At 48.3% G+C, this 19,952-nt stretch overlaps 1 protein-coding gene across 1 annotated transcript; it reads right to left on the bottom strand.

Moving 5' to 3' along the window:
* Positions 1-1,224: 1,224 nt before the first annotated feature.
* Positions 1,225-18,341, bottom strand: Dhx38 (DEAH-box helicase 38). The gene is made up of 27 exons (XM_051201826.1): positions 18,195-18,341; positions 15,347-15,686; positions 14,834-15,021; positions 14,226-14,330; positions 13,172-13,319; positions 12,929-13,047; positions 12,703-12,779; positions 12,129-12,284; positions 11,515-11,676; positions 11,235-11,342; positions 10,784-10,896; positions 9,451-9,588; positions 8,755-8,941; positions 8,419-8,604; positions 8,020-8,160; positions 7,554-7,664; positions 7,344-7,460; positions 7,065-7,172; positions 6,577-6,689; positions 5,729-5,937; positions 5,483-5,637; positions 4,983-5,138; positions 4,756-4,890; positions 4,503-4,628; positions 3,934-4,029; positions 2,181-2,302; positions 1,225-1,684 (listed from the first exon to the last, which is right to left on the bottom strand). The coding sequence occupies exons 2-27, from the start codon at positions 15,667-15,669 to the stop codon at positions 1,600-1,602; spliced, it is 3,684 nt and encodes a 1,227-aa protein (XP_051057783.1). The 5' UTR covers positions 15,670-15,686; positions 18,195-18,341; the 3' UTR covers positions 1,225-1,599.
* Between the last annotated feature and the right edge of the window lie 1,611 nt (positions 18,342-19,952).

Below are 19,952 nucleotides of genomic sequence, written 5' to 3'. Positions count from 1 at the left end.
AATATCATATTTAAAATTAATTCTATTATAAAGGCAAACTCAGATGACTGAGAACAAAGCCCCTGGCCCCAAGCAGGACTCTTTTACAGACTGCACAGGCAACAGTACCCTCACTCACTCCACCAAGTCCAAAGTGGTGAGTTCACTTCAGGGTCATGTCTAAGCAGAGAGCACAGAACATTTTTAGAAATGTTTCCGTTCACTAGAATCAGCTGCAACTAGAGGAAGCCAGTAAGAACCAGTGGTAAAGCTGCCCTACACAGAAAGCTATCTGTAATCATATGAACACCTTGTAGACACCAGTCCAGACCAAATCCCAGGCAGAAGCTTTAACGCCAAGTCTCCTGCAGGCAGACCTGCATGAGCAGGAGACTAGCCATGCTTCTTGTGGCACCTGTGTCCTTGGCCAGGTGTTCCTTACTTTTAAATTAAGTAACATCAGACCCATAGTTTTCATCATATCCCATTTTTTCACCTCTAAAGGAGCACGTAAAGTGGCTGGTGCCCAGTTTCAGCTTATTAGTCAAAAACTATCATTAGAATCCACTCTTCCCATACCATATCCTAAACCTGAACCTGTAAACAGGTCCCCTACTGAGCCATCTTCTTCTGGACTTCCTACCCAGGACCAAGATTAGGTTTCCCAAGCAGGTGGAAGCCTCCAAACAGCATGCACCTCTTTAAAGAAGCCAACCCCCCTGAGAAAGCTAAACAAAGCCCCTACTCCTTCCCATTAGTAGGCAGGCCATCAGGCCTCACCTTGCTTACCAGCCTCAGAAACAGCTGGTATCCACAGGGCTTGCCTGTCCTGTGCTGGATACCGATCCATTCTCAAGTTTCTACACCTAGGCTGGGTCTCATTCAGTCAACCCCTCCACTAGGAATCTCTGCCCAGTGGCTAAGAAGGTGGCCCAGTAGGGAAGCACTCACCACATGAGAATGAAGACATGGGCTCAGATCCCCAGCACCCATGAAAAAATAAGACGGGTAACATGTCTGGTCTCCTCACACACAACCATGTGCATGCACACTCATACATAAACACATACTTGTTCCCCCAGGAAAACCATGCCACCAACAGAATGTACAGAGAACAGAGTTAAGGTTCTAGAAAGATCTATCCAAGGACAGAAAGAACAAGGCATCTGCTTCCCCTGTCCCTATTGTAAGGATAAGAGCAGTGAAAGAGAAAGAAAATTAAAATTGCAATCACATTTTACAAATAATATATTTATTTCCAAATCCCAAGTGATAATCAAATTACAAGTGCCTCTGCCTCTATCCTGCTACTTTACACAAGGATTAAAAAGATTCAGTCACAGCAAGCTGCTCACATGCCAGTGTCCTGGGGACAGGCTCTGTGAGTGTGGTGGCCCAGCCACCTCCTGCAGCTCATGCAGCTGCTCACTCTGTAGTCTATTCTGCCAAGGCCTGCATCTCAAGTGCCTCTTCCCGAGGCAGAGGCTGGCTCAGCAGGAACTGCCCAGACTAGATGAACACACAGACGATGAAAGGCTGTGTCCACATCCTTAGGGCGCTTTGGCTGGAGAGCTTAGAGCTCAGTACTTGGCTGCCATCCTGTACTGTGACAGCCTCAGTTCACAGTCCAAAGCGGGCTGGTGTGCGGCGAGGTGTCATAGGCTCCCCCTGCTCTTTCCGACCTGGAGTGTAGATCTTTGTGGACCTGCACACACAGAAAGAGAAGATAGGAACAATGCTTCTCCCTGCACAGGGGCCCAACAGGATCAAAGGCCTTGAGGCCTTGAAGCTTCTAACCCAATGCACAGTAGCTTCAAGGCTGAAGGACCTCATCCACAGCCCCTGGCTCCCCCATCTCCAACGAGACCAGTAAAGAAAGCACTCTGACATCTATTAAGGAACATTTACAGTGGATTTTTAGACAACTCCTTTTGTTGTCTCTAGGTAAGAAGGTCACCACTTGTGTTTGTCCTTGTCCCCAGTGGCTGGAGGAATTAGCCAAGTGACAGGGTATCTCTGCTACTTACAAGGGACCTCAGAATACTCCTGACAGTTCATGTTCATCTGGAGGAAGATGAAGCTGGCTGGCCTGGTCAAAAAGGCCAGTCACGTGCTGACAACTGAGGCTAACTGACAACTACTCTTAAAACCTGACCTAGCACCTGCCTGGCCCCAGGTGCTTCCCCAAGGCCAAGACTCACCTGACACTGCCCAGTGGGCTGCGCTTCTCCTGCTCCTGCCGCCGGGCACGCAGCTGCTCCTCCGCCAGGGCCATCTCCTCCTCCATGGCAGAGGCTTCCTCTTTAGCCCGACGACGATTCTCCTAGAAAAAAAGCAGAGGCTGCATCTGAGCTTGGGGACAGCTCCAAGAACCCAGACCTGTGATTCTCTATGTCCCAGCACCAAGAGCTTTTTGAAAATATTCACGATAGACACTGAATAATTCAGTCTTAGTCAATCACCCTTCAGGACTCCACACAACCCAGTAAGTACTGACATTCTTCCCGTGTGGTGTGTGTGTGTGTGTGTGTCTGTGTCTGTGTGTGTTTGTGTTTGCACGTGCGCACATGTGGTTGAATGAGTCCATGCACAAGCCAGAGGGAGGATGGTGGTTGTTGGTTATTCCCTTGAAGCAGGGTCTCTCACTGAGCCTGAAGTTCACTAAGGCTTACCTTCAGCTAGGCAGGCTGTTGGGCCTCTAGGACCTACCTTTCTCTAATCCCCAACAATGGGGTTATGGACATGCATGACTATTTCCAGCTTTTTTTTTTTTATATGGGTGCTAGGGATTTGAACCCCAGTTCTCATGCTTATACAGCAAGTATGCTTACTCAATGAGCTTTCTTCTCAACCCCAAGAATTATCAAAGCAACCTCAAATCAAGGTTTTACTTTCCTCTGGCTGTACTGAAGACTGAATACATGCTAGTGGTTTACTTCTCAACTACAACCACAGCCCAGTACACATACTCTTCTAATCAAGTTCACAACCATGCCAGGAGGTATGGGAAATCATGAAGACACTGCCATGTGGCTAGAAAGGAGCTGTGCTTGTCCCGGAGTGAAGATAATTATGTGAAAGGTGGGAATACAAAAGCAGAGACACATTTTGCACCCCTAAATAATAGATTAAAGTGTTGTTTGCTTGTGGACATCAAGTCCTTGAGATGGAGTCATGGGTAGAGAAAATGAACAGAGGCAGGCTGACACAATCCAGAAGAGATGCATCTGAGCATCAGCAAAACTGGGCCATGTATGCAGATCGTCATCACAGCTGAAACAAACCTCTCAGGCCTTAGTTACCAAAGAATACATGGCAGAGACACAAGTTAGCCACCACTAAAGCAATCAGCCAAATGCACACTGCAGAATATTCTATGGGACAGATGATAATTGCTCCAATAAATCCATGTCATAAAGACAGAATGCAGATACTGTACCGGAACAAAGGTATTAACGCACATAACCACCCCTGCAATGTTCCATCCTAATTCAAGTAAATCAACCATGAGATGTTAGCTCTGAGATAAATGGGAGACTCTGCATAGGAACTGGAGACTTAGGTGACACAAAAGATCAACTGTTAGGACTGACACTGGCATAGAGAAGATGCTGTTGAAATAAGTCATATCCATCCTCAAACACTCCAGGATAAAAATAACACTCTCTGGAGGCACACTTTTAAAATGTTCTAGGAGGAGAAGGGATACATAGGGAGTAGGTTAAAAAAAAATAAGCAAAATGAGTATTTTGTCTAGTTTTATGAGTCTCTGAAGTTTTGGGTTAAGTCTAAAAAGTAAAAAGCACCCAGTTAACCAACCAGCTGGAGGACAGGCAGGTTGGCTGGGTCAAAGATTGTACACTTGGGGTGGGACGATTACAAGCCTTTTATGCAGGTGGAGGAAAATCCTTCCCACAGGCAAGCAGCACTTCCCCAGAAGCTTAGGGCCCTTGCCTGTCGAGACTTGCCGGCCTGCTTCACACTGTAGAACATGGGGCCCAACTCCGCCAGCCACTCTCCATCCACAGCGGTCACACACTGCATGTACTCCTGTGAGCAGAAAACCAACAAGGAAGAGGTCACAGGCGAGTCATGAGAAGGGCCCTACTGCTCGTCCTGTAAGGCTGGGAAATGCAAGGGATACCAGAACTGTCAATCGTCCTCTATCCCCAACCTCTAGGCTTGAGAAAACAGCTCTTAGCATCCTACAGGAAAGCCCAGGCATGCAGAAAGCCCCTGATGGCACTAGCAGAGACTGTTCTTGCCAGCAGTTAGCAGGAGATAATCCTCTGGCACAGCTGAAGCCACCGTACTCTTACAAGTTAATCTGATTAATACTCCCACAAGAACCCCAAGCTGAAAAGCAGTCTGAAAAACCCTACAGAGGAAAAAAAGACAAAAGGAAAAAAAAAAAAAAAAAAAAAAAAAAAAAAAGTGCCTCAAGTCTCCAGAGCTCTAAGCAAGGCAGAAGAGGGTTGCAAAAGGCCTAGCTCCAGCCAGTGGGCCCCAGTATCAGAACTCACCTTGGTGGTCATGACCAGCTCATGATACACAATGTAGTCGGGGGTGTAGCCCATTCCAAAGAGGGAGCTGGTGGGGTGTAAATGGCAGGGCATCCCTGTACGGATATTTACATATTCCCCAATCCCCTAAAAGAGAAAAGAGGTGGCCACATCACCAACAGTCTTGACACAAGCTACAACCTGCATGAGAAAGGACTTTGCCTTCACACAGGTGTCAAGAGAAAGGCGCAGGCCCTGTAGCTCCTTGACTCACCTTGAGTTTGGCTGCCTGGTGGAAATAGGCAGCACAAATACACTTTCTGACAACGTCCCAGTCAGTGCCACACGAGGCCAGGCTCATCCGCTGCTGCACCATGATGTCCTTGAGCTGGGCCCGCACCTCTCGAACCTAGAGTAGGATACAAGCAAGACAGGATGAGCCCTCCCCTCCACCACTCCACCCCTTCCTCCAGACTGTGCCCTTCTGGGGTACCATCCCACCTTCCGCATGGCCTTGGCATGGATGAAATGGTCATTGCACCAGATGGTAGAGTAATTATTGTTCTTCCATTGCAGGTAGACATTCAGGTAGGTCAGATGGTCACTTTCAGGGACAGCAAACTTCTCTCGGATTTGATCGCTCTCCTCCTCTCTGCCCTAGAAAAGAAACAGGGACCTTTCAGTATAGACGTGGAGAGGCCAGACCCATAGGGCATACCCTGAGGATTCTCATACTAGACCTGCCTAACAAAACAGAATAAAAATAACAAATAATAAAATAAACTAAAACACTGGGTCTCAGGCAGAACCACACTACCAGATCAAAGATGGTCTTGCAAATTTCCAAACCACTGTGAGAACCACTGACCCAGACCTCCCACCTCCTCCACTTCCCCTATGAGAAGATGGCAAAGGCAGACTCTCCATGCCCAAAACACAAAGGACTTCCTGCCAATGATCCCTCCAGTCCTCTGGGAGGGAAGCCAGCACTACCTTCCTACCTTGGGCCTGTAAAAGATGGCAGGAACCGAAAGCATGGAGACAATGAGCAGGATCTCAGAGCTGCAGCCCATGTCACAAGACACAATGAGCATCTTGGAGAGAGCTGGGTCCAGTGGGAACTCCACCATCAGCCGCCCCGTGGAAGTGAGACCACCTATGAGTGAAAAGTAGAAATTCAGTACACAATGGATAGAAGAGAATAAATGTGCCAGTCCCTTAGGCCGCAGCAGCTCCTGGACACACACCTGTGTTATCCAGGGCTCCGAGGATCCAGAGCTGATACATGGAGTTGAGCATGTTGTCCTCTGGGGGTGGGTCCATGAAATGGAACTGCAGGAGGTCCTGCACCCCCAGGGACTTGAGCAGCAACACTACGTTGGCAAGGTTGGTCCTCTGGATCTCAGGCACGGTGGTGGTCAAGAGCTCATTCTTGTAAGCGCTCTGTGTGTAGAGTCTGCCAGGGAGAAGCCAATGACTGGGCTGCACCTGTCCTGTGCAGGCCTGCCAGCCTCGCACACAGACTAGCCACACTCAGGAACCATTCAAAAAGAACTATTCAAGAGTTTCATCCCAACAGCCAACAAATCCTACAAGCATGGACCCGACCTACCCCTTCTCAATCATTCACTTCTATGTGTTCAACCCTTGTCTTCTACCCGTGGCCCTTCTGCTGGAGCCTCCTATATGCCTATGGGAGCCAAAATGCCTAAGATAGAACTATAGCAAGGTTTTGCTGCTGCCTTAACATCTGTATGTATTTGCTGACTTTCTAGTGAATGAATTATTATTATTATTTTTTTTTTTTTTTTTTTTTAGTCATAAAAACAGAGGAGGGAAGGTAATCGGGCAAGTGAAAAAGCATCACCATTTACGCAGACCCACCCTTTGGAGGATGGTTTGCTTGCTGTCCTTGCTGCTTGCTGTTCACTGCCTTCAGTGCCCAGAAATCCCTGGAAAGACTCCTTCCACTCATCAGCACCACCAAGTGGCAGCCCTCTGCAGCACCCAGCCTCAGCTCTAAAGAGGCACCGCCTGGGTTCTGGTCCACAGTCCCAGCATTGCCCTAAGGAGCAGGCTAGCATAGGGCTCCTACCTGAAACACTGACCTGGGCCCGTCCTGCCAGCTCTCCCTGACCTCTGGTTGGCATTGGCCTGGCTAATGGGGTAAATCTGCAGAGCATCCATGCCAATTCTGGGGTTGAAGACCTAGTAGGGGACACAAAAGAACTGATTAAGGACAGAGTGAGACAAAGCAAAACCCAGTTACTACTCATCACAGAGAAGTGTCCACTCAGGTGGCCATCGTTTTAGAGCCAGGAGACTCAAGAAAGCCTCAGCGTTTCTCTGTCAACACCAGCTCTGTGACCACTAGAGTAACTTGAATTATCTATAGTATCAGGCTACCACAAGGATTAGCTGAACCAAACATGTGGCAAGATCAGCACTCACTAAATGTTAACCTGACACCTCTGTCACTCTCTCGTGTACCTGACAGAGCAGACCAGGGCCTGACTTCATGTCTCTGTGCTGAACTGGCTCTGGCTGAAGACCCAGAACCCTGCCTCCTGCATCATCCCTTACCTTTAATTTGCAATAGCCAGAGTCGATAACAAACATGATGCCGTCAACAGTCAGAGATGTCTCAGCAATGTTGGTAGCAACGATACACTTCCGGACACCATCTGGAGCCTAGGGACAATCAGGACATGCAGGAAGAAAGGTAAGTCTTTGGAAAAGAAAAGACTGAACAGGCAAGAAATGCCCACTTCCCACCTGCTCTTGCAGGAAAGGAATATCTCTCCTCTTGCCTCCTTTGCAGGGCACCAGGAGACACCCAAAACCAAAGTTCCCCCAACACACCTTCTGGAAGATTTTGGCCTGGAGGTCAGAAGGCAACTGGGAGTAGATGGGCAGCACAGCCAAGGCAGGTGCATTCTCCAGCTCTTCCAAGTGTTCCACGATCTGGTCAGAGGTCACCTACGGCACAGGAAGAAGCCATGAGACACTGGAGGCAAAAACTCTCCTACACAGGCTTCAGCCATCTACCCCAGTGGTGACCAAAGCACGTACCTCAATGTCCTCTTGGCCAGGCATGAAGATAAGGATGTCCCCAGGGGCCCCAGACAGGTGTACCTGCAAGGACTGTTTCACGGCAGCCTCCACATAATCTTCCTGTGGGGTCTGCAACACCAGCAGAGGGCAATGAGAAGGGAACAATGGATCATAAGCTTCCCCCAGAGGACACACAGCTTTGTCACCTGTCTGGACTGCAGAACTAGACTCAGGGATGCCAACCTCAGGGTGAGCCTGATCGCTGTGGCCCCTTGCAATTACAGCTGTATTTCCCCAGGCTCCTTACTTCAGAAACAAGGACATGACGCCTTCCTCAGAGCACGGGTCTATGCTCATTTGAGCTCTGGAGCTGCACGCTGCCCCATTTGCCTCATGCCACTGACTACATCTTCCCCAACTCTGCACCCCACCTCCCCCAGCTGCCTTTTCATCAGAGCATGCCAAAGGACAGAGGCCTCAGTACCTTGCTGAAGAGGATGTCAACAGGGAAAGTACGCCCAGGGATGTGGAAGATGGGTACATTCCCAAAAAAGGCAGCAAATTTTTCTGCATCCATAGTAGCTGATGTGACAATGAGCTTCAGGTCTGAACGCCGAGCCACGACCTAAAAGAAGGGGTCAACAGAGGCTCCTGTGGGTTTAGGACCTCCAGTCTCAGCTCCTTACCACAAAGAAAGCAGAAGCCACAGCTGGCAGAGCTGTGCATTAGGTTTACCAATCCTAAAAACTGAGTAATGGAACTACAGCATGAACCGCAAGTCACTCAGCTGAGTAAAAAAAGAGTCAACCAGGTGCCTGGGAGCTTCAGAGGAGCTCACCCAGGGCACCTCAGCCACAGAGGGAACAGAACCCGAAGCCCTTACCTCCCGGAGCAGTCCAAAGAGCACATCAGTGTTGAGGGACCGTTCATGGGCCTCATCCATGATGATGGCACTGTAGTGATCCAGGTCAGCCTCCCGGAGCGACTCACGAAGCAGGATCCCATCAGTCATATATTTGATTAAGGTGTTTTCGGAAGTGCAGTCTTCAAAGCGAATGGCATAACCCACCTGGGAGTCAGAGACACAGCTCAGAAAGTGACCATTACTCATTATTAGCCCCTGCAGATGGGGTCCAGCATAAGCAGACCACAGCCTCCAGCACAAATGGTGGAAGCTGTAAGGAAAAAACTACATGCTTCAGACCTCTGGCCCACTCACCTCTTCACCGAGGTTTCCACCCATCTCTTCACTGACTCTCTTGGCCACTGACATGGCAGCCACACGCCGGGGCTGGGTGCACCCAATCATCCCATAGTCCGTGTAACCATCTTCATGCAAGTACTGGGTCAGCTGAGTAGTCTTGCCACTCCCTGTCTCCCCAACCACGATCACAATGCTGTTGTCTCTACAAGGAAGAGCAAGCAAAGCACTGAGTGGAAAAGCAATCTTAGAAAACTCTCCCAAGAAGCCTGAAGAAGCATTGCTGCCTCTGGTGAAGCCTAGCTCTCCAAGAATCATGCTTGACCAGAAAAGCATGCAAAACCAGCCTCTTAAGAAGCCACCACATATCCGGGCAGTGGTGGCACAAGCCTTTATTCCCAGCATTTGGGAGGCAGAAGCAGCCAGATCTCAGTGAGTTCAAGGCCAGCCTGGTCTACCAAGTGAGTTCCAGGATAATCAGGACTGTTACACAGAAAAATCCCATCTCAAAAAACCAAAAATAAATAAATAAAATAAAATAAAAATAAAAAAGAAGCCACCACACAAAATGTCTGGGACTCAGACAAGTTAAACCTGAAGCACTAAAGGAAGTAATGTCATCTTCATGCAGCATAGCCTAAGCCAATCCACTAGGGAATTACTCTCTTCCCCATCAGATGCCCCACACTGGAACACAGGGCCTGGGGACATTACCTGATAATGGTGAGAAGCTCCTGCTGTACTGCAAAGATGGGCAGGTACTGCCTCTGCTCCAGGATCGACTTCTTCTTTGCAAACTCACTGCTGGCCTCACTCTTCTCCTTCATGTGATCCGCAAACTTCTGCTCTGTCCTGGGGAACACAACAGCATGTATGACCTCCCCACACTGTCCCTCAGGATTAAGTTAGCTGCCCTCCTTCTTGCTCCCAAGACTGTGAACAACTGTGATAAGAAGCAAACACACCAAAGCAGCCTGGCCATCCAAGACTGCATCTCAGTGGACCTTACAGAGCAGATCCACCACACACCCAGAGCCCTGATCGAGCGGCGGACAGGGATCAGAGAGAGCAAACTCTCAATAGGCAGGTTGCCTGTCCTAAACAAAGCGTGGCCAGAAGAGAAGCTGAAATTAACCTGCAGGTCACTAATTTAGACAGAAAACCCCGGGCAATTTCAGTACCACACTTTACACAGCCATAGAGGTCTTCCAAGTGCTGGCTATACAGGACATAGATCAGAATTCCTCCCTCCCCTTGATAGGGCTGCACAGTGTAAAGGTCTCATTTTCAAAGAGCTTTGAGAACAGCTCACTTACGTTTGCCTTGTTTCTATGTAAGCAATCATGTCCCAAGACCCTTCTACCCACCTTCCCCAAGAGTCCTTTCCTTCCTCGGACCTGCCCAAGCTCCTTCAAGTTTCTATTTCTAATTTTACTCAGTTCTTCTGGTCACCTGACAACTGAAACGTAAGGGACTAAATGACCCAGAGACCAGCAAGGGTTGACCAGTAATACCAACTTCATATATGGGACACTTCACACCGAGGCGCAGAGAACTATTAGGTCAAGATGATGCTTCCATGGGACATGGCATTATTCAAAGGATGAGAAGTGGAGGGGACACTGAGTCCAGGGCCTACCCAACACAGGGACTCCACGAAGCAGTGACACAGAGCTGCATAAAACCTCTATGAACAGAGAAGTTACTTCCAAAACAGAGTCCCTTGTATTTAAAAAAAAAGCCAGGTGAAGATCAGTTCCTCCTTACTATAATGTGCTGAATGAAATCTGACCAAGGAAAGAAACCCTGTCTTTCCACGTGATAGACCTCAAAGAGCAGGGGGGCTCCCCCACTGCTGTCTGGGACTAAACTGAATCACCACTTCCTAGCTGGGTGCCCTCAAGCCAATTCCTGAGCTTCCCTGAGCCTCAGTCGACACAGCAAACTGTAGCGCCAAGGGTGACAGTGGGAGGGATCCCCAGGGGAACCTGAGTCGGTAGACAGGAGACTTGAAGGAAGGATCGGAAGACTTGCCAAGACTACCCACCTGTAGTCCACTTTCCCATCTTCCGTCACAGATTTATCTGGCTCTTCCTCTTTTTTGACGCCCATTATGTCTCCTAGTTTGGTCCCTGCCAGTTCCCAGTGTTTGTGCTGAGCCTGAAGAAGACAGCAAGAGTCAAGCAGATTCGTCTGCTGACGAGACTGCAGGCAGTGGAAGGAAACTGCTGGAGAGCAGGCTTCACCCGGCAGACGGTAAGTTCCCACAAGGCAATGGGAGCACCAAACCACACACCTCAAGCCTCAAGCATCCGGCACCAGGCCCTATGGTTGCCGTAACTAAGGACTGAGTAGAACACAGTACCCTCCTTGGGCTGCTTCTTGATCCATAGAAGTACACCCTCTGACTGCTAGTGCGAGTCTGCATGCCGTCTTGAGATTTTTAACAGGTAAGAAACGAGGCACACGAACCTCAGCCTGGGTGGCGAGATACCAACCTTCCTCCGCTCCTTTTGTTCCCTGTGCTTGCGAACTGTCTGGCTGCCTTTCCGAGCAATAATGGCCAGGTCCGAGGTGGCATCCTTCACTGGGATTACAGGCTCTGGCTACAGGAAGTAGGGCAGGAAAAAAAAAATCCCACTGGTCACTGAAGTCAACCAGAGGGCCTGCTGTACATGGACCCTAGTAAAAGAGTCCCCGACCCCTCGAACGGACACATGTCTGTACAAACCCTTCTTCCTCCCTCCTCCTCAGTGCTTTCTAATGTCCCAGCCTTACCTGCTTGGTGAAGACGATGCGTCCATCCAGAAAAGGGGGCACCAGGTTGTGTACCATCAGGTGCACTTTGGCCGCATTGTCCTCCTCAAAGTCCTCGTCCACCTCCAGCCGATGGACCACCCCACTGGTGAGCATTCGGTTAGTCTCCCAGCGCTCATTATCCTGTGAGGACACAAGGAGAGCCACAGGAATGTGACTAAGGAGTGGGCGATCTTGAAAGGTTAGCAGGACAGTCCACACACGACAGAATATTAGAGGGACTCTACACCCTGCAGCTCCTTAGACAGAAGTCGCTACTAAAGCTGAGGTACTTGCAATACTTTGTCCCAAGAAGCAGCTGGGCACCAGCCCCAACAGCAGAGAAACACACCCAGAGGCAGTCATCCCCACCATTCTCCACACAGGCCCCTCACAGAGCACTGCAGAGAAGCCAGAGCCAGGTGTTCTAAGCTACCCAAAGCTTCCCGCTCTCACTCCTGTTCCACAGAGGCGTATCTGACCTGGCCCTGTCTATAAATTGCCAGGTGTGTTATGTCATCACTTGGCACGCTAAGACTCCTCCCACCCACCCCACGTCTGCTCTAAAGCGGCACCAGCCACTGCTACAGCCTCACCTCATTGATCTGTCTGCGCTGGGCTGAAATGCGCTTCTGCTTCTGTTTGTTCAGGTGCTGCTCCCGCCTCCTCACATAGTCCTCAGATGAGTAGGCCAGGGGGTTGTGGGACTCGTCGTAGCCCTCATCCATCATGTACCAGTCCCGGTCTGCTTGCTGCAGGGGAGGAGACAAAGCATGAGAGCAGGGGCAGGCCACATGCAGGTGGGAGATGCAGCCACACACAAGCAAAGCAAGTATCTGGTGAGCAGTCTGTGAGCAGCACAAGAGACCTGGACAAGGCCAGGAGGAGACCAGACAGCTCTGACTTCACTGTGCCAGCACGTCTCACATTTAGCATACAGAGGCACCCACTGCAGGAGCCACGCCTGACCAGATGCAACAGTACAAAAGCATCACTGTGCAGCCTGTCTCTCCAAAGTCCAGAGCCCTGGACAGACCAGCGTTAACCACCTTCCTCCAGCCCAGTCCTGCTGGGGGCCCACAGAACCCTTGGTCCTACCACCTCCTTTCACCCACACTTGTAGAGATGGCCACCACCTCCTGTCCGGTCCCTCAAAGGTGTCGCCTTTACCCTCTGGTCATCCTCCCACTGCTGCCGCTCCTCTTCCGTGTCAAATGAAATCCCTTCTTCACCATCCTCTCGTCTTCCTAAAGGAGAACAAGTGTCAGAGGTCAGTCCACACAACTCCAGCTGACCCTGGGGACCAGAAGAACTGCCAAACTGCACAGCTTCTTGAGTACAGCCCCCACCTACCTCCAAACCAACCAGCTCTTCTGCTCTTGCCTCCAGGCCTTACCTCTGCCCCTGGACAGCCGTGGGGTTGACCCCAGGTGTCTTCTGTCATCAGCCCACTCGTTGTACTTGTAGGAAGGGGTCGGCAGAGGGGTGTCATCTGAGTACTTGCTCCTCACAGTCCTTGGAAACATCAAAGTCAGCCGTCACTAAACTGAACTGTGTCCTCCCCGCTGCCAGCAACTCTCCCTGCCCACGTCCCTCTTACCACCTGCCCAAGACCCTGGCTGCCCCACCCATCCATCACCTGTCTCGATCTCGAGTGGATGGCCGATGGCTCCGCTCAGAGTCCCGATAGGAAGGTGTTGGGGAGGGTGATTCCCACTGAGAGCGCTTTGAAGAGCCATAGCCACTGTCCTCTTCTTCCCAGGTGGACCTTGAAGGGGTGGCTGCATCTGGGGCCACAGAGACATCCATAGTAAACACCCAATGTCAATGAGACATGACTTCACACAATGTACTTCTATGTAGTTAACACTGGCCTCAGACTTACAATTCTCCTGCCTCAGCTTCCAAAGTGCTGGGATTATAGGCATAAACCACCATACCTACTTTCCTAACTTATTTCTTAACTACATTTATTTATTTAACTGTGTGTATTCGTGTGTATGCATGTGCCACAGCTACACATGAAATTCTCCTGGCAATTCTCAGGAGTTGGCTTTCCTTCCATGTGGGTCCTAGTAATAAACTCAGTTCATAAAGCTTGTCAACAAATGTCACCAGAGGAGTCATCTTGACAGCTTCAACTTACTTATTTCCCTGGTTCATAACCTTGTTTTTATTACTATAAATAAGACAGGGATGAGAATTTTTTTTCTTTTGGTTTTTCGAGACAGGACTTCTCTATGTAATAGTCCTGGGCTGTCCTGGAACTCTCTCTGTAGACCAGGCTGGCCTCAAACTCACAGAGATCCTCCTGCCTCAGCCTCCCAGTGCTGGGATTAAAGGCGTGCACCACCATCACTGCCTGGCAGTGATAAGAATTTTTTTTTAAGTGATGAGAATTTTTTTAAAGAGACTGATTTAACAGGCCAGCTTTCACTGTTTAAAACAATGCTGAAGGAATCAATTCCTCTCTGCAAACCTCTTCATCTTAAAACAAACAGTTCTTTTCCAATAAATCCTCCTTGACCCACCACATCTCTAGTTAACACCTGCCTTGCAGCAAACAGCCTATACCCTAACTCCAGAGGGTCACGCTATAATCAGAACTTCCGACTCACTGCCTGGCAACACAGCTCATTCTGCCTTTCAGGCCCCTGAGCCCTTACAAGCCACCGGAGGACAGTTCAGAATACCTTTCGGCCGATGTCGAGGACTCTCTGGTTCATTTCTTCTGCTGCTGCGCTCTGAGCCTCCGTCTCGCTCTGATCTGCTGCTGTGCCTACTTCTGTCCCGCTCATCTGTGAGAGTCACACACAGGGCTTAAAAATGTGTACCTCATGCTGACACACACCCACTGGCAGAAAGCACACACCTCCCCACTCACACAGGTACACCCTACCACACACGCCAATCATCCATGGGCTGAAACACACATACTCACATCCTCTCCATGGATAGAAAGGGTCACACTCACACAACAGCTGCTTTCCAGCAAGAATCCCAAGTGAACAGCTATGTGTCTGTCATGAACAGACAGACCTCAGCTGCAGACAATACTGATACTTTGACCCACAACACTATCCTTTCTCCATCACCAATGCTATTCTAAACTCTAGTTTCTTAAATAGATTACCCATCATTTCCTTTATCCCCAGTTTTCACAATAAAACAAGAACATACCTCAAAGCAGTTGTGCTACAAGCAATTAATAAGCAGTATTGTAAAAGTTCTTGCAACAGGAAAAGAATGGCTTGCTGGTTCAAATGCTAATGGGCAACAAAACTGGTGACAGGCACTTTACCTCTATCTCTCTTGCGGTCATAGTCTCGATCCCGGGATTTCTCCTTCTTCCGATCCTTTTCTTCTTTGGATGAGGCATAGACACCATGCTCCCTCCGATCCCGCTCTCTCTGCCGACTGCGTTCCCAAAACTCCTCACTCACACCCCCAGGGTGGGACGGAGTCTCTACCCGAGCAGATCGGTAATGCCTGAAACAGGGAGACCAGCTGGGACAGAGCTCTCCATGGAAGAAATCATTTCCCCCTACCTCTGGGTATGCCAACAAGCAATACGTCCTCTCCAATGCATCTCCCTGATACTGAAGGCCTATACATGGCAAGAACCCAGACATTTAAACTCCATCATCCACTTCTTAGATATCTTTGAATTTTCCCCACAAATCTTTACCAATTCCCACCTACCACCAGAATTACCGAAACACAATAAAATCCTAAAGCTCTTGGGTGTCCAACAGGAACTGAGATAAAGCTGAGCTACTATTTTCTGGTACCAATGTTTACCCTCTTTCCTTACCTGTCTTTTCGGCCACTCCGGCCAGCCTGCTCATCACCCTCCTCATCGGCATCTTTCTGGTCATCCTTACTCTCCTCCCAGTCTTTGTAAGAAGAGATTCTGGACTTTTTCTTGTCCTCCCCATCGTCTTTCTCTTCTCGTTCCCTCCGTTTCAGCGAAGCCAGTAAGTCCAGTCCCAGCAATGAGGGGCGCGGAGCAGGGGCTTTGAACACGTGCTGCTCACTGGCTGCACTTTTGGTCTTGCAAATAAGACCACCAACCTGAGAGTCCAGATCAGTGCCTTCCAGCCGATGGATGGAGGCATCCTCACCAGAGTCCTCCATCACAGGCTCTTATTTCTCTGGAAGGAACAGGAATCATTAGAATTGAACGTAACAAAACTCAGTTCTACTGTACCTCAGAATAACCAGTATTTGTAAGTGGCTACCCCTACCTCCCTACACTGAGCCCAGGACATCTTCTGCTAGTGTGTGTGTTTATGCAGGTACACATGTACTGTGTGCACATGAGGTCAGAGGTCAATGTCAAGTGTTTTTCTCATTTGCTCCCTTACTTAATTTTTGAGATAGAGTTTCTCACTGAACTGTGAGTAAATTCAGCCAAGCTAGGAGGTCAGCAACCTCCTGGGATCTGCTTGTGCCTGCCTCTTGCGCACACAAGTGCCTCTACTCATGGCTTTCCCAGGGGTTCTGGGGATCTGAACTCGGGTCCTCATGCTTGTAAGACAGCACTTCACCAACTGAGCATCTCTCCAGCCCCCTTTGCTACTTCTGAAGACTGTCCCACCAAAGCAGTGGCAATCTCAAAAAACTTCCCAGTTCCCACCCCAACATATACTAAAGACACAGAGACACATACACAGAGCAAATGCTAGGATCAAGAGGGTATCATCCAGACAAGAATAAACCAGTTAGGGCTTCTTACTGGAATACAATGGCATTTATAAAGGGACTACAGGGGGAACTAGATATAAGTCAGAAGCCTCAATTAAAATCCAGTTTCTGGCCCTACTCAAGGTGATACACATGTGTAATCTTAGCAGGTGGATGGAAGGCCGAGGCTCCAGAGGATGGCAAGTTTGAAGCTAGCCTGAGATACACAGTTGAGTTTCATATCAGCTAGACTATTTAGTGAGATATTCATTCATTCATTCCTATGGCCCTCACTCATAATTTCCCCTACCCATTATCTAATTTATTCTACAGAGTATTCTTTCTCCCACGTAAGAATCACAATAATCATCTTTACGATCCCCACTAGCTCACTGCCTCCAAACATCAAACATGTTTTCATGTGAACTTCAGCAGCACACCCCCCCAAAAAAAAAAATTCCAGGCTCTTGGCATTTTCTGCTTCTGTGAGAGTAAGCAGCCGCCTTGGTTAGCTATTACTTCTCTATACAATCCACAGAACCACTGTGAGAATCAAACAACTGTACATGAACCATAGTTGTTTCATCAGTGTAATTATTACACATTTGATATTATGCTCCTGTATACTGACTAGTTTCCTTACTAATGTTTCTAATATTTTATATACATTCTTCTACCCACCCATCCCCATCCTCTTTAAACCACAGGTTCTGGTAGAGCATAAGTGTAAGGACATAATTTTATCATCCATATTCTACACACTTGGTGACTTTTGTTGTGATCAGTAGAGGTTTTTTTTGGGGGGGCTCCCCATAGCAGGAAAAAAATCTATTGAATAACAATCTGTGTTCATCAAACTTACTTATGAGAAATACTAAGTTAGGAGATAGCATTTCAGGAAAGTGTTTATGAGACTGCAAGATCTCTTGGGTTGTCAGCTGATAACACATTCATCTTTACCTAACGTCATCTACTTAAAAGCATGAACCTACGCTGGACACACAGATAATCTTTCTCATTGCAATAAGTTGTTAAAGTGTAAGAACTGTACCTCTGGAATCTAAACTTCTTTTGCCATGTTCTAATTGGCATGCACAGCTCTACCAAGGAGTACTGCAAACATGATGTGGATGAAGAAACAAGAGTTTCATTTGGAAATTTCATCAGGTGGAACAGAGATACACACGAGTAAGTCCAGACAGGAAGACTGAGGTACACAAACTCTCAGCAGTTAGGAATGATGACTTATGTCCTAAAATGCCATTTGTATACAGGTGAGAGGCTGTCTGTCTTGTTGATTGCGATAGCCCAATAACAGCAAAATGAAAGTCTGGTTTTTAAGCAAACGGATAAATATAGCTTATTAAAAGGAAACAAGAGCTCAAACATTTCTCTGGACAACAAGAAGTTATCCACAACACAGGACAAGGAAGGATTTAATTGTCCGCTCAAAATAGCAAATAAGGAACTCCAAAGCCAGATTATGGAGACAGATCAGTGGCAAAGAACTTCTTGGGCAGCAATCGCTTACTTCAGGCAATTTTTCTCAACAATATCGACTTAAAAAATAAACAAAAAGTCCCTGCCCTTTGCGGTTAACATTGTGCTTATAGATTAACAGCAGGTGTAGTGGGCACACTTGGGTGAGAAAGGAGGAAGGCACCAGGAGAGCTCTATCCAGGCTCTCCAGGTACCCGGTAACAGGTTAGGGCACCGTCCTAAACGAGGGCGCAGGGCGGATCCCTAGATCTTAGTGGGGCTGTTCCCAAACACCGGGATGTGATCATAACAGGGACAAAGTCCGGAGTAGGCAGGATAGACTACAAGACCGCTTCGCTGAGTAGGGAGAGCTGGGTAACAAGGGCAAGAGGAACTCTGAAACCAGGGCCCAAAACCGAAGCCGCGAGCAGACCCCGGCCGCCTGGAGCCGCCATGGCGGCCGAAGGACGGATCTGAAAAGAGGAAGAGATGCTCACCTCACCAAGCACAACTCTTGGCACCTTCTGCCACTTATTTGGGGACGCCAGCGCGAACACTGCGAGGTCAGACGGTCTCAAAGAGGTAAATCCTGCTGTTTGAAAGCGGCCATCATCGTCCCATAATGCACTGCGCGGGATCCTCTATCCGTCCAAAAATACCATCGAGAGTAGCGCCGCAATCCAAGGTTCCCGGACGCCAGAGAGAAACAACGTGAACACGCCTTCAAAGCCGCGGTGCCTTCCTCTGGGCCCCAGGTCTCCTTGCGACCAATCGTGCTTGGCGTGATAGCTGACACCCCGCCTCTGGCCTGTGGGCGTGAGAGGTACGACAGACCGATGTCGGCCATATTTACTATGGGCGGAAATTACATAACTTCCGGTTGTGACGTTACCAAGTGGGCGAGAACTAAAATAATGTCGTCTGCTTATTGGTCAATTGACTGAGACGCGCACTGATACGTTTATTTTCTGCGTCCGTGTTTCCCACTTCCGCTTGTGCGGGCCGAAGAAGCGTTTCTAAGCAGTAGTCCAGGTTAGTTGGGGTTAAGATCCTTTCCTTGGTTGGGACTGAGGAAGGAGACAGCAGTGTCTTGGCGTCCCGTGAGGGACTGAGGGTGGGGATAGCAGTGCCTTGGCTGTCCCGTGAGGGACTGAGGAAGGAGACAGTTGTGCCTTGGCTATCCCGTGAAGGCGTCCGGATTGCAGACAAGTGGTTTAAGTGCCCTCCCTGGCACCTGTGGACCAAGAGTAACCCAACCAGCCGCATCTAGTAAAACACATGTGCGAAATATCTTGGAAAGTAGACAGGTCCGCCCTGACGTAAATAACAGTTATCTACTTGTCATGGTGACACATGCCTGTAATCCCAGCAATTGTGAGGCAGAGACAGGAAGATTACCACAAAGTCAAAGCCAACGTTGGCTACTAAGTGAGACCCTTAGTGAAAATGTTAATCACCTGTCTGTTCATGTTCAAATGTGTCCTTTGATGGTATCTTTATCATCTTGGAATATTTATTTTCATTTCCTATGTAAATGTTATACATTAAATTTTACAAAAAGCGAAATCAGACTTTACATACTGCTTCATATTTTTTCAGTGATTATATAAGATAGGTCACAATACTACTATTTTCAATACCCTGTTGATGGACATTTTGGTTATTTACAGCTTTTTGCCATGATAAATGTATTTATTGGCCTGTGAACATAAGTCTTTGTGTCTTTGTTCACAGGCTTTGTGTAAAAAATATGGCAGTTTTCTTTCCTAAGAGGTTTTGTCTCTGAATCCCAACATTTCTGCCTGCCTGTTTCTTCAGTCTCTTGCCACCGTGTGTTACTGTCTTATTTAATGTTTGTCAACTTTAATGCATTTCTTAAATATGCTTTTTAACTTGTCATTCTTTGTCTACTTTCAAAACTGGGCTTTCCAAATGTATTTATTGTTCATTTCTGTCATGATTCTCCATTTGTAACCTCCATGTGAACATTGTATTAGATATGGTCTCAGTTTCTCACTGCTTCCAACATTTATCCAGTACCACGAGGGGCCTCTCTGTTGAGCACATATCTTCCCTGTCCTCTTTTTTTATTAGTAGCACAGGAATTTGTTTGCTTGAATTCAGATGATGAGACAGGTACATATTCTCTTTGTGTTTCTCTTTCATCAGTAAATTATTCTGCACTCAAATTTGATGAAATCCCTCCTGGCAGTCAGCTTCACTATTTAAAATGTGATCAAGGTGTTGGGGAGATA

The sequence above is a fragment of the Phodopus roborovskii genome, unplaced genomic scaffold (assembly GCF_943737965.1).
Source record: "Phodopus roborovskii unplaced genomic scaffold, PHOROB, whole genome shotgun sequence".
Lineage (NCBI taxonomy): Eukaryota > Metazoa > Chordata > Mammalia > Rodentia > Cricetidae > Phodopus > Phodopus roborovskii.
This window is presented reverse-complemented; position numbering and strand designations above follow the sequence as displayed.

What these genes read in the sequence shown, in the direction of transcription:
- Dhx38 (XM_051201826.1), bottom strand. Translation starts at nt 15,669, where the DNA reads ATGGAGGACTCTGGTGAGGATGCCTCCATCCATCGGCTGGAAGGCACT. An exon ending in AGTGGGAGGATGACCAGAGG is followed by an intron (nt 12,285 to 12,702) that starts GTAAAGGCGACA and finishes CCTCCCCTGCAG; the next exon opens with CAAGCAGACCGGGACTGGTA. An exon ending in GATGGGAAAGTGGACTACAG is followed by an intron (nt 9,589 to 10,783) that starts GTGGGTAGTCTT and finishes TGTGTTCCCCAG; the next exon opens with GACAGAGCAGAAGTTTGCGG.